This window comes from Silene latifolia, chromosome 9, assembly GCF_048544455.1.
Source record: "Silene latifolia isolate original U9 population chromosome 9, ASM4854445v1, whole genome shotgun sequence".
Classification (NCBI taxonomy): Eukaryota; Viridiplantae; Streptophyta; class Magnoliopsida; order Caryophyllales; family Caryophyllaceae; genus Silene; species Silene latifolia.
The window spans coordinates 1,510,823-1,521,411 of record NC_133534.1 but is presented as its reverse complement, the minus strand read 5'-3'; the positions used below and the strand labels follow the sequence as shown (position 1 = coordinate 1,521,411).

General features: G+C 31.3%; 1 protein-coding gene across 1 annotated transcript; it reads right to left on the bottom strand.

The window, feature by feature from the left end:
• Positions 1-625: 625 nt before the first annotated feature.
• Positions 626-2,108, bottom strand: LOC141598636 (uncharacterized). The gene is made up of 4 exons (XM_074418340.1): positions 1,836-2,108; positions 1,481-1,586; positions 1,076-1,153; positions 626-875 (listed from the first exon to the last, which is right to left on the bottom strand). Exons 1-4 carry the CDS (start codon positions 1,914-1,916, stop codon positions 829-831), a joined length of 312 nt encoding a protein of 103 aa, XP_074274441.1. The 5' UTR covers positions 1,917-2,108; the 3' UTR covers positions 626-828.
• Between the last annotated feature and the right edge of the window lie 8,481 nt (positions 2,109-10,589).

Here is a 10,589-nt window from a genome sequence, read left to right as displayed (position 1 = left end):
TGTGTTTACGGTATATATGTACATTGTTTTTTTCATTTGAATTTTCTGTGTTTACGGTATATATGTACATTATTTTTTTCATTTCATTAATTCTTCTAATATTTCTGATTTTAGTTTGAAAATAAAGTTCTTCTATATGTAAATGCAAGAGTTTCAAAACTATTTAATTTTTTCAAATGATAAATTTTTTAGTACCTTATTTATTCAAGTTTTTAAATATTAAATCCTGTAAATGCAAGAGTTTCAAAACTGCCATTGACATTCCTCCCCTTCTTTGAATTTTCTGTGTTTACGGTATATATGTACTTCATTTCATTAATTCTTCTAATATTTCTGATTTTAGTTTGAAAATAAAGTTCTTCTATATGTAAATGCAAGAGTTTCAAAACTATTTAATTTTTTCAAATGATAAATTTTTTAGTACCTTATTTATTCAAGTTTTTAAATATTAAATCCTGTAAATTCTATCCGCGCAGGCATAATTATAAAATATACATCATATTGTGTTATTTTATTATTACATTAAATATACCCGTGCATATTTTTGCACGGGCCTAAAACTAGTGCACATTTAAAATAGGGAAATTCTAAAACCGCCCCTGAATATGTCCGCTAAAATATACGTACACATAAGTCAACCACCTACTATTGAAATAAGAAGCCTTAAGCTTTTATTTTTCCTTAGTTACGAAATAAATCCAATCTATAATATGGTTTTCTTATAATTAAAGCCTTGCTACTTAACACTTAAAAATAATCTCTTAATAAATTCATTTGACGGTTCTGTATAAATATGCTATGCATCGCCAATCTTATTCATAATCATCCCTAGTACCGCCTCCTTGTGAATCTTCGTGGTTGATGAACACGACTCCCTACAGAAAAGAAAATGAAATTGACACCATTAGTTATATATGTTTCACATATAGCATACAAACCTTAAGACTTTGACTCTCTTCATCCCAATCAATTATTTACATTTTTAATTTGCGGTAAAGATTTAATTAAATATAAACAAATGATTGAGATAATTAGACGAAGAGAGTAGTCGACTTCTGATAATGTTATTGCTTACTCATAATCGGCCTTGAATAACCATGATGGAAATATGCTCGGAAGAAACCTCTATTCTCTCTTAATAGCTCCCGCCAAACTGTAAAAAATATGGACATCAAATACAATCCTAAGGAATTCGAATTTATAAAGTTGTAAGTATATTTCTAATAATTTACGAGGCTATGTACGTACGTTATACTTCCTCCAACTCAACATATTGTTTACCGGTAAAATACTCTTCATAAAAAATAGAAGTGTAAACTATTTGTTGAATCGGAGGGAGTAATAACAATAATAGTAAAAAGACGAATATTTCCAAGTAATGGCTGTACGTGCATGCCATGCAAATATACTTAACCGAGATAAATAAAGCGATAATTATTATATATACTCCGTATTAAACTAGAATTAAGAGATAATTAACCTGTAAGGGTGACTAAAGGTCGTATTTTTGCATGATCCTCTAAAGCCTTGATGCACTCATCACGGTCCATTCGAAGAAGCAAACACCTTTCTATCAGATGTTGGACCTGTACGATTAACAAAGTATAAGTATACTCCTTTCCTACCAGTCATTTGTTTACATTTAACTAAAGTACGTCTCACAAATAATAAAAAAAAAAAGGGATGCAGGGTATTTTAACAATCAAGAAACAAAACACAAATTATAACTTTAAGGCCGTCGTACCATAATATTAGTCGAAAACTAGGTCTTTTAATTATTACATAATCGTCAATATAGTTATATAAGAGTAGAGAATTAAGGAAAAGGGACTCACCATTCTAATGTAGCTATGTGGATGACAATGCAAACAAGGTTGAAGATTATGGTGTACATGTTGATGGCTAAAGTCACCCATTTCTTCTACTCCTTAATTAATTACAAAAGTGGACAAAATGAACAAAGAATAATAATAATTTTTCTTTGAAATTTTGTTGAAGAAATAATAAATTCCAAGTATATATTTTCAATTTTAATTTTTTTCCCCTAATAATTTAAGTTCAAAAAGTGCAAATATTATAATAGAGGAACAAAGAGTGAAGAGAATATAGAAGAAAGATATTTGTAGGGCTTTATATAGAAGTTGTAATAAGGTCAAGGTTAAGCATCCAGCCATAAACACTTACATCAAGTGGTACGAGCTAGGTTGTTCTAACTTAATCAGAGGTCTTCAGTTTAAGTCTTGGTATCGAATGCAGCATTGTTAGCTTTACCGTTCTAATGCATGGTTCTAATACCTGCCTCAAATTCGGATAAAACCGAATGGTATACAACTGATAAGAGTTTGTTCTATCTTAATCAAAGGTAGTCTTGTGTTTAAGCCTTAGAAATACAACAATGTTAAAACTCATATCATGAGAGAGACCTTTACCGTCTTAGTGGTCCGACCTGAATCAAATCTCGATAAATAAGACTAGGGTTAAGTAATAGATAGTACACATGATTCAAAATAAGAAATGGGAAATTGTTTTATCCAAAGATATCTAAGTGAAGGGCCAAAAAAGCACTAGAAATCCAAATAAGAGATTCACCTCATCTTTCAAGGGATAAGAATAGGCAATCAAATTGTACGTTTAAGCCTTTTTCATTCATTCATTATGTTCATTCATTTATTTTGTGTGTGTTTTTCATAGATTATTGGAGATGAAGACAAGTCTTTCGTGGCTCACCATACAACCATTGCCCAATCATATGGTGCACCGTTTTTGGCTCTACATTATTTTTGGACCCACTTAATTATTTTCCATACTTATACTAGTATTTGTTTCTATTGGTCCCCTCTTGGTCACAACTCATAATGTTACTTTGTAACCATAGTAAATGACTAAATGTCTTATCAAAGTGTCCTGTTTTTGACTGTTACTATTCGTCACAAACTTCTCACACAAATGCAAGTAGGAGGGCAAGTGAGACGAATATGGAGCGCCCCATTTGCCCTTCCACATGCATATTGTAAGAGGGCTACTATCCGTCACAAATGAGAAATTGTCATGTCTTATTATCGAGTTTAAGTAATTGGTTGCATCGGGTTATTGTTGAGCTACGAGTTATGGATTTGTATTTTTATTTGGTCATGATTATTGTAGATTTGTGCTTATTGTAGATATTAATGAATGATTATTGTAGATTTGTGCTTATTGTAGATATTAATGATGCAGATACGCACATTTCAAAGTAGTCATTTGAATAAAGTCGTTTTGAATTACTGAATTGCTTAGGCCGGGTCAATATTGAGTTGTCTTTAAATCAATTAAATTGAAACTAGTTTGAATATCTAATTAGTGTGTGTTTGACCTAACTTGTAAAAGTGTTTTTGGCCTTAAAAACACGTTTTGGCAAAAACACATCATTTTTTAAAAGTTAAAAAAAAAATTATCAAAAGCTAAAAATCAATTTTTTTACCCATAAAGATAGAAGCATCAATTTGGCGCTTCTGTTTTTGAAAAACACTTTTAAAAAATTAGGCTCAAAAACCAAAAACTCATTTTTGAGAATTCAGGCCAAACATGCTCTTAAATTACTTGACATTTAAATCATAAAGATTAAGGTGTGAGTGTGTGACTCAAGCATATAAATTATAAATCACACCTTTTAACCCTAATAATCGATATTCTCTTGGTTCCTTCGTGTCACAACTAACAACTCACAATTTTACTTTGTAACCAGAGTAAATGTGTTATTATCGAGTTTATGTTTGGTTGAATCGAGATTTCTTTAAGCTACGAGTTATGGATCTGCATTTTTGTTATGACTATTACATATTTGTGCTTATTTATTGTAGATATACTAATGACACACACACATACATTTCAAAAATAGCCATTTATAAATAATAAAGTCGTTTTAAATTGCTTAATTAGGTCAAGTCAATATTAAGTTCAACCGAGTTCAACTCAACAATGAATCAACTCAAATCAATTTAATTAAAACTGATTTGAATCTCAAATTAGATTACTCAACAAGTTAGATCATTTATATTACGGTGACATCGGCAGTGGTGGAGCGGGGGGTTGAAAATTTCGAAATTTTTAGTTAAAATTTTTGAATTTTTTCCTTTTCGTCCCCGCTGAAAATTTTCGCTCCCGCTGACTTAAAATCCTGGCTCCGCCACTGGTTCATATCGGAGCATATGAATCACACCTTTTAACCTAATAACAACTATTTTATTTCATGGTACATTAAGCTATACACGTACGTTCGTCTATCATGTGTATGTATGTATTTTATACGAAAAAATTCACAACCTAATTTATGTGACTACGTGGTCACCTGTATGTAAATTTGTGATTTTAATGAGCCTGATGATCTTGACCATTCGAGAGAATACATGCCATGCCGTGACTTATATGCAATTGAATATCGATCTCCACACACTTTATATATGTTGCAATTTTGCCCTAGTTGTTATAGCACAGTCCTCACAAATTTTAGTGTATTACTCCCTCCGTTTTAATCATTTATTTATTATTTATATTCTTTATAACTTGAGTATTATTTAAATTTTTTACATTAATGCGGGTTTTAAGTTAAATTATTTTAATGAATAATTGTTATTTATCCAAAATTTGGGAAAGGTCGAGACTAACATAAACCCTAAATTTAAGTACTGGTTTTCTTGTAAATACGGACTATACGGTATCTATTAATGTAATTGATAAAAAAATCATGTATATAAAAATACTCATAAGTACTTAAAGGCAAAGTACGTCAACAAGAAAATATTTAATCATCTAGACAAAGAACGTTGCAATTATACAAAGCAAGTATGCATCATGCATGCGCATATATGATGAATAACATGCTTTTTAATGATGTATGTCGCGAATATTAGTCATTTTTGGAATTTGGATTATCAACTTGTTGATTGATTACACAGTACACACACGCAGATGCCTTGTGGATTAAAATTGAGAACACTAAAGTGATTTATATGGTTGACACTTGAGACGATTATAAATTACTCCTTTCCTCTCAGTCATTTGTTTACTAGCTAGCTTTGATTAAACTATGGAGCATCACTTATAAAAAACAGGGGAGGCCCAAAGGTTGTGCAATTAGGTTCACAGCACAGGGGCCCAAGGGAAAATAGGGCCCCAAAATCTAAGCTCAATTCATAACATTAAATGAAAATGATTTTGGCTTTTTTCCTCCTTGTGGACTACTCCTGTAAAGTCACTACTCTACACTTCACAGCATATTTGTTTACCCAAAACACACGTGCATCCCCATTTCCCATCAATAGGCAGTTTTTTTTTTTTAAATTTATTTATTTATTTAAGTGGATCACAGAAAAGTATATTTTTTTACCTTTCTCAGTTCTCGGTTCTTTTGTTATATCTCCATCTTTTAATTTCTTTTATTTATATTACTCTTTATATTTATATTAAATTATTAATTATTGTGTGAGACATTTTTATTCTATAAAAGACAAGATATTTATTACAAATAAACAAATATGAAGTACTGTATATTTTATAAAAGTGAATCGTCTCATGATATGAATTATGAAACGGTCTTATTTATATAACCTGTGTTTTAAGTATATGCCTAAAATAAATCATAGCAATTTTTTTTTGGGTTTTTTGTCAAACACAACCTTTAAAAAACTTTTTTTTCCAAACACCACCTTTAAAAAAAAAGTTTGTGAAACACAACCTTTAATAAAATTTTTTTTGTTAAACACGACATTTTGGTTAGAATTTGAACACTTGCAATGGGGTGACTTACAGTCGAGGTTTGAGATAGTAAACGAGGTCGGTTTGAGGTGTTTTTAACCTCGTTGGAAAGGTGGGAGTACAAGCTTTCCAAGCGTTATCAATACGGTGGTGATAGATGGCCTTATATGAGGTCTATTGGTGTGTAAAGTAAGGCTGATTAAGGAGTGAATTGGTTTTTTTCTTATTTGTTTTTACCTCCAATTCACTCCTTGACCAACCTTACTTTACACACCAATAGACCCCACATAAGGCCGCCTATCACCACCGTATTGGTAACGCCTGGAAAGTTTGTAGTCCCACCTTTCCAAAGAGTATAAGAACACCTCAAATCGACCTCGTTTGCAACCTCAAATATCGACTTAAAGTCACTCTATTGCAAGTGTTCAAATTCTAGCCAAAATGTCGTGTTTAACAAAAAAAAAATTATTAAAGGTTGTGTTTCACAAACTTTTTTTTTAAAGGTTGTGTTTGGAAAAAAAAGTTTTTTAAAGGTTGTGTTTGACAAAAAAACCCTTTTTTTTCATATATGTTAACCTTTCCTTTTTTCTCAAATTTATATTTTTAATAGTTTTCGTTTAGGGTCTCAAGTAAATGACAATTAATTGTTATGGGGCCTCAACCTAAGAATCGGAACAGGGCCTCCCGAATTCACCGGCCGCCCCTGATAAAAAATGAAAGTAAATACTCGTAGTTGACTAGGACGCAAATCAACACTAGAAGGTCGATACTCATAAGTCATAAGGATAATATTGATACTCGAGTATCACAAGTTCACAACAATATTAACACTAGAACTGGTTGACATTTGTCTTTGTTTTAAGGTAGTTTTGGTATAACCTAAATAATACGAGTAGGTTATTTAGCTCAATTATTTATTTACTTTTAATTATTTACTTTTAATAAAGGATTCTAACAAAGAATAAGAGATACAGTACAGGTGTCTCATCACGTTGTAAGGAATAGTAAAATAGGCGTTGACAATCACAACTCAAATGAAATGGGGAAACATTTGAATAGTACAGTAATAACTTTATGGCTTAACACAAAGAATCGTAAGTATACTTTATTTGTCGGTGGAATACTATTTTAGTATTTTTAGGGCGCTAATAACGTCACTATATATTTGTTTAATGTCACTTAAATACAAGCTAATTATATATTTATATGGATATCTTAATATTTACTCTCATAATTTGAGTGATATTAGTAAAAACAGTAGTGGATTTATCATTACCTTATTTTTAATAAATAATTTCATTTTAAGTGTATATTTTACAAATGGTTTTCGGTTTTTACATGAAATAATGTGTAATATAGTATTTTATTGTCCCCGAGGAAATAAATAGTCTATTACCTAATCAAGTGTTTATAAATTAAACTTGTTTAAAATTTGATTCAAGTCTTTAATTAAGTAGACGTAGAGAGGATAAAAAGAGAAAAAAAACGAAGAGGATCCTAACTCAGAGCGACCGACTGATAACCATTAGTATTTATTTATCGGAAATTTCCCATGGTACCCCTTAATTTTGTCAGATTTCCCATGGTACCCCTGCTTTTAAGAATTCGCCCATGGTACCCTTGAAGTTCCATTTTTGTGCTTGTGGTACCCCTTAATGTAACGGCCGTTAACGGAGCGTTAACTTTTGATGACGTGGCAATAATTATTAAATTAAAAATTAATAAAAAAATATGAAATAAAATAAAAGTTTGAGCATTTCCCATGGTACCCCTGTACTTTATACATTTTCCCCCTGATATCCTTTTTTTACAACAAAAGAAGCATCATGTTCTACAATTACAATTCATCGCCCAAAAAATTAACAAGGTTATGGTCATTTTGCTATCATTTAGTGTGTCATCTCAATTTACTCTTACTCAACATCAACATGTACCTAATCAGTGTTACTTTTTATGTTAAAATACAAGAGATTGAACAAAATTTTCATCTTTGCTTTCATGTCATCATTAACATTATTTATCAAATCTTCTTTTAATTTACATAGCCATGATGGACATTGCTGAACTTCTTCTACTGAGTTAACAAAGCCAAGTAAGCCCAGATTCATTTTCAATATAATCTCTTCTCTTAATTCCATAACCTTATTAATTTTTTGGGTGGTGAGTTGTAATGACAGAACATGATGCTTCTTTTATTGTAACAGGGATATCTGGGGAAAAATGTATAAAGTACAGGGGTACTATGGGAAATACTCAAACTTTTATTTTTATTTCATATTTTGTATTAATTTTTAATTTAATAATTATTGCCACGTCATCAAAAGTTAACACTCCGTTAACGACCGTTACATTAAGGGTACCACGGGCATAAAGATGAAACCTCAAGGATACCATGAGCGAATTCTTAAAAGCAGGGGTACCATGGGAAATCTAACAAAATTAAGGGGTACTATGGGAAATTTCCGTTTATTTATTTTCATAGCTCATATCAGTATTTCATACTTTGGGCAGGCTGAACAGCTGGGGGATCCTTTGGTGGACAGATATATTAATGGACAACCATGGGGCATTTAGGCCCAATCTGAATGCATGGTACTCTTTGCTAGACCGGTCCATGGCTTTATGAAGTTAGTGTTTAATAACTCTCGTATAAAACGATTTTATGGTAAGATATATATGCCTAATAAAAGATGACCTGATATAAAATGTTGCAAAATTATAAGATTTTATGTTGAGATATAGAAGGGTGAACATTCTTTAATCGCAATCAACAAATTAGTCTTGTGAATCTTTCGCCAAGTAGGTTTTTAACGTCTTGAGAGCACACTTAAAAAACCGTTTTCACTAATTATAAAATCTTAAGTTCCTAAAATACTCTTTATTATTGTAAATTGTAATGACTTTGAAGGTCAATGATTAAGGGAGGGAAATAATAGCATGTGTGTAATTTACCATTATACCTCGAGTGATACACAAAACGAGTATCATTACATATTGTTATCTCATTTTTTTTTCGTTTTAAACACGTCACAGGTAACATAATCACACTCTTTCACTTACTATATTACTATCGCTAAGTTATGTTATGAGAGATCACTTTTTTCATACCTATTTACGTGTTTTTTGTACTTTTTTTATTAATGATCGTGACTCAAAGTAACTCTTTAATTTGATACATGTTTTCATAGCCAGTGTACTCTTTTTATCGTATACAGACATACAGTGATAATTTTTATTAGTAAACCATTTTATATTATAGGTACCCATATTATTACTTTTGCTACCCTTTTTACTTTAAATAATAAAATGGTTTCTTATGAACTTAGACCTTGTTATTTTGGACTTAATTTTGCTGAACTTTTATAAATTGTACTTATAAGATCTAACCTAACTTATATAATTTCAATTGAACTCATAGGATTTTTTTTTAACCGAGCTTATAGGGTTTGAAATATTCTAAATTGAATTTTATATGATCTAAACTTATAGGGAAATGAGCGTGAATTGAACTTAAAAATATCTGAACAAAACTTATAAGATTTGAATTAAATTTATGTAATCTTAATTTTTCGGATGAGATGAACTGAATTTAAAGAAATTAGCTTTAACTCCAAAAAACAGGCCTTAGCAATAAATCGCCTCCAAGAAAACAGCTAGACGACCACCTCTTGACTAGTGTCCTTTATCGATCCCTTAACTCCATACTTATTTCTTCCAAAAAAAATTAGACAAAAACACCACCTAAAACCAACATAAAAGTATGGTGCACAAGGCTACAACAAACACTCTCGTTGTCACATAACAATCACACGTTAGGGTTTGATGGTGGCCTAGAGTTGTAGATCACCTTCCCTTAGTTTTTAAGCACATAACAATTGCTCTTCACAATACCAAATATAGATGATATTGAAGAAAATAAGCACCTCACATCTACCATATGGCGTTTCTTGTGCCTTCCAAAATGAAATAAATGTTATGTGGAGTCTATTGATCGAATACGAAAGAGGGGGGGTGAATTGAGTATTAAAAACGATGACCGCTTTTTCGAAATATATGATATAAATTAATTACTTGATTTTATTGATTAAAATCAACTAATTAAATTATTAACAATAAACACAAAATCGAAATAACAATAATAAAGAGAGAGAGAAAGAGAGACACACAGGATTTTGAAGTGGTTCAGTTTCACAAGTCGAAACCTACGTCCACTATTCTCGATTAATAATTTTTAGTACCTTTCTCCGGATTACAAAAATTACCAATCCACTCGTATAATCAACTATATGATTATAACTCAGATTGAGTATCGCTAAATACTCTAGGTTGCTCTTACGTTAATAAGAAAAATACAACGATAAATACTAATCTCACGTTATGCGAGTGAGTATACTAACCTTGTGTATTTAATATCCAATAACGATTTTTCTTCGAGTGATTGACAAATTTGATGCGTGATTTTTGTATAAGCAAATATGAAAATAAGAATTAAAGCTCAAATGATTTTTGCTTAAAAATATTTTTCTCTCTTGAATTATGTAGATGTGTGTGTCAACAATTAATGTTGAATGTATGAGAGTATTTATAGTAGAGTAAATTAGGGTTTGGAATGTTCTGGAATTAGGGCATAGGAATGTTCTGGAAACAAATGACTTGAAGAACAAGAAAGAAACAAGAGGAAGGAGTTTGGCCTCCCTAGGGATTCGGCCACCCTAGGGTTTCGGCCTCCTAGGGGTTCGGCCCACCTAGGGTTTCGGCCTCTAGGGTTTGGCCGGCCTCTAGGCCTCCAACGGTCCATTACTTGCTTCTTTAGCCCGCAACAAATCGAGATAGAATTTAGTTAAAGCCCTAGGTTG

Coding starts and splice junctions, on each gene's coding strand:
- LOC141598636 (XM_074418340.1), bottom strand. CDS start 1,916: ATGGGTGACTTTAGCCATCAACATGTACACCATAATCTTCAACCTTGT. Junction 1,587..1,835: donor CACATAGCTACATTAGAATG/GTGAGTCCCTTT, acceptor TTAATCGTACAG/GTCCAACATCTGATAGAAAG. Junction 1,154..1,480: donor ACCTTTAGTCACCCTTACAG/GTTAATTATCTC, acceptor TATTTTTTACAG/TTTGGCGGGAGCTATTAAGA.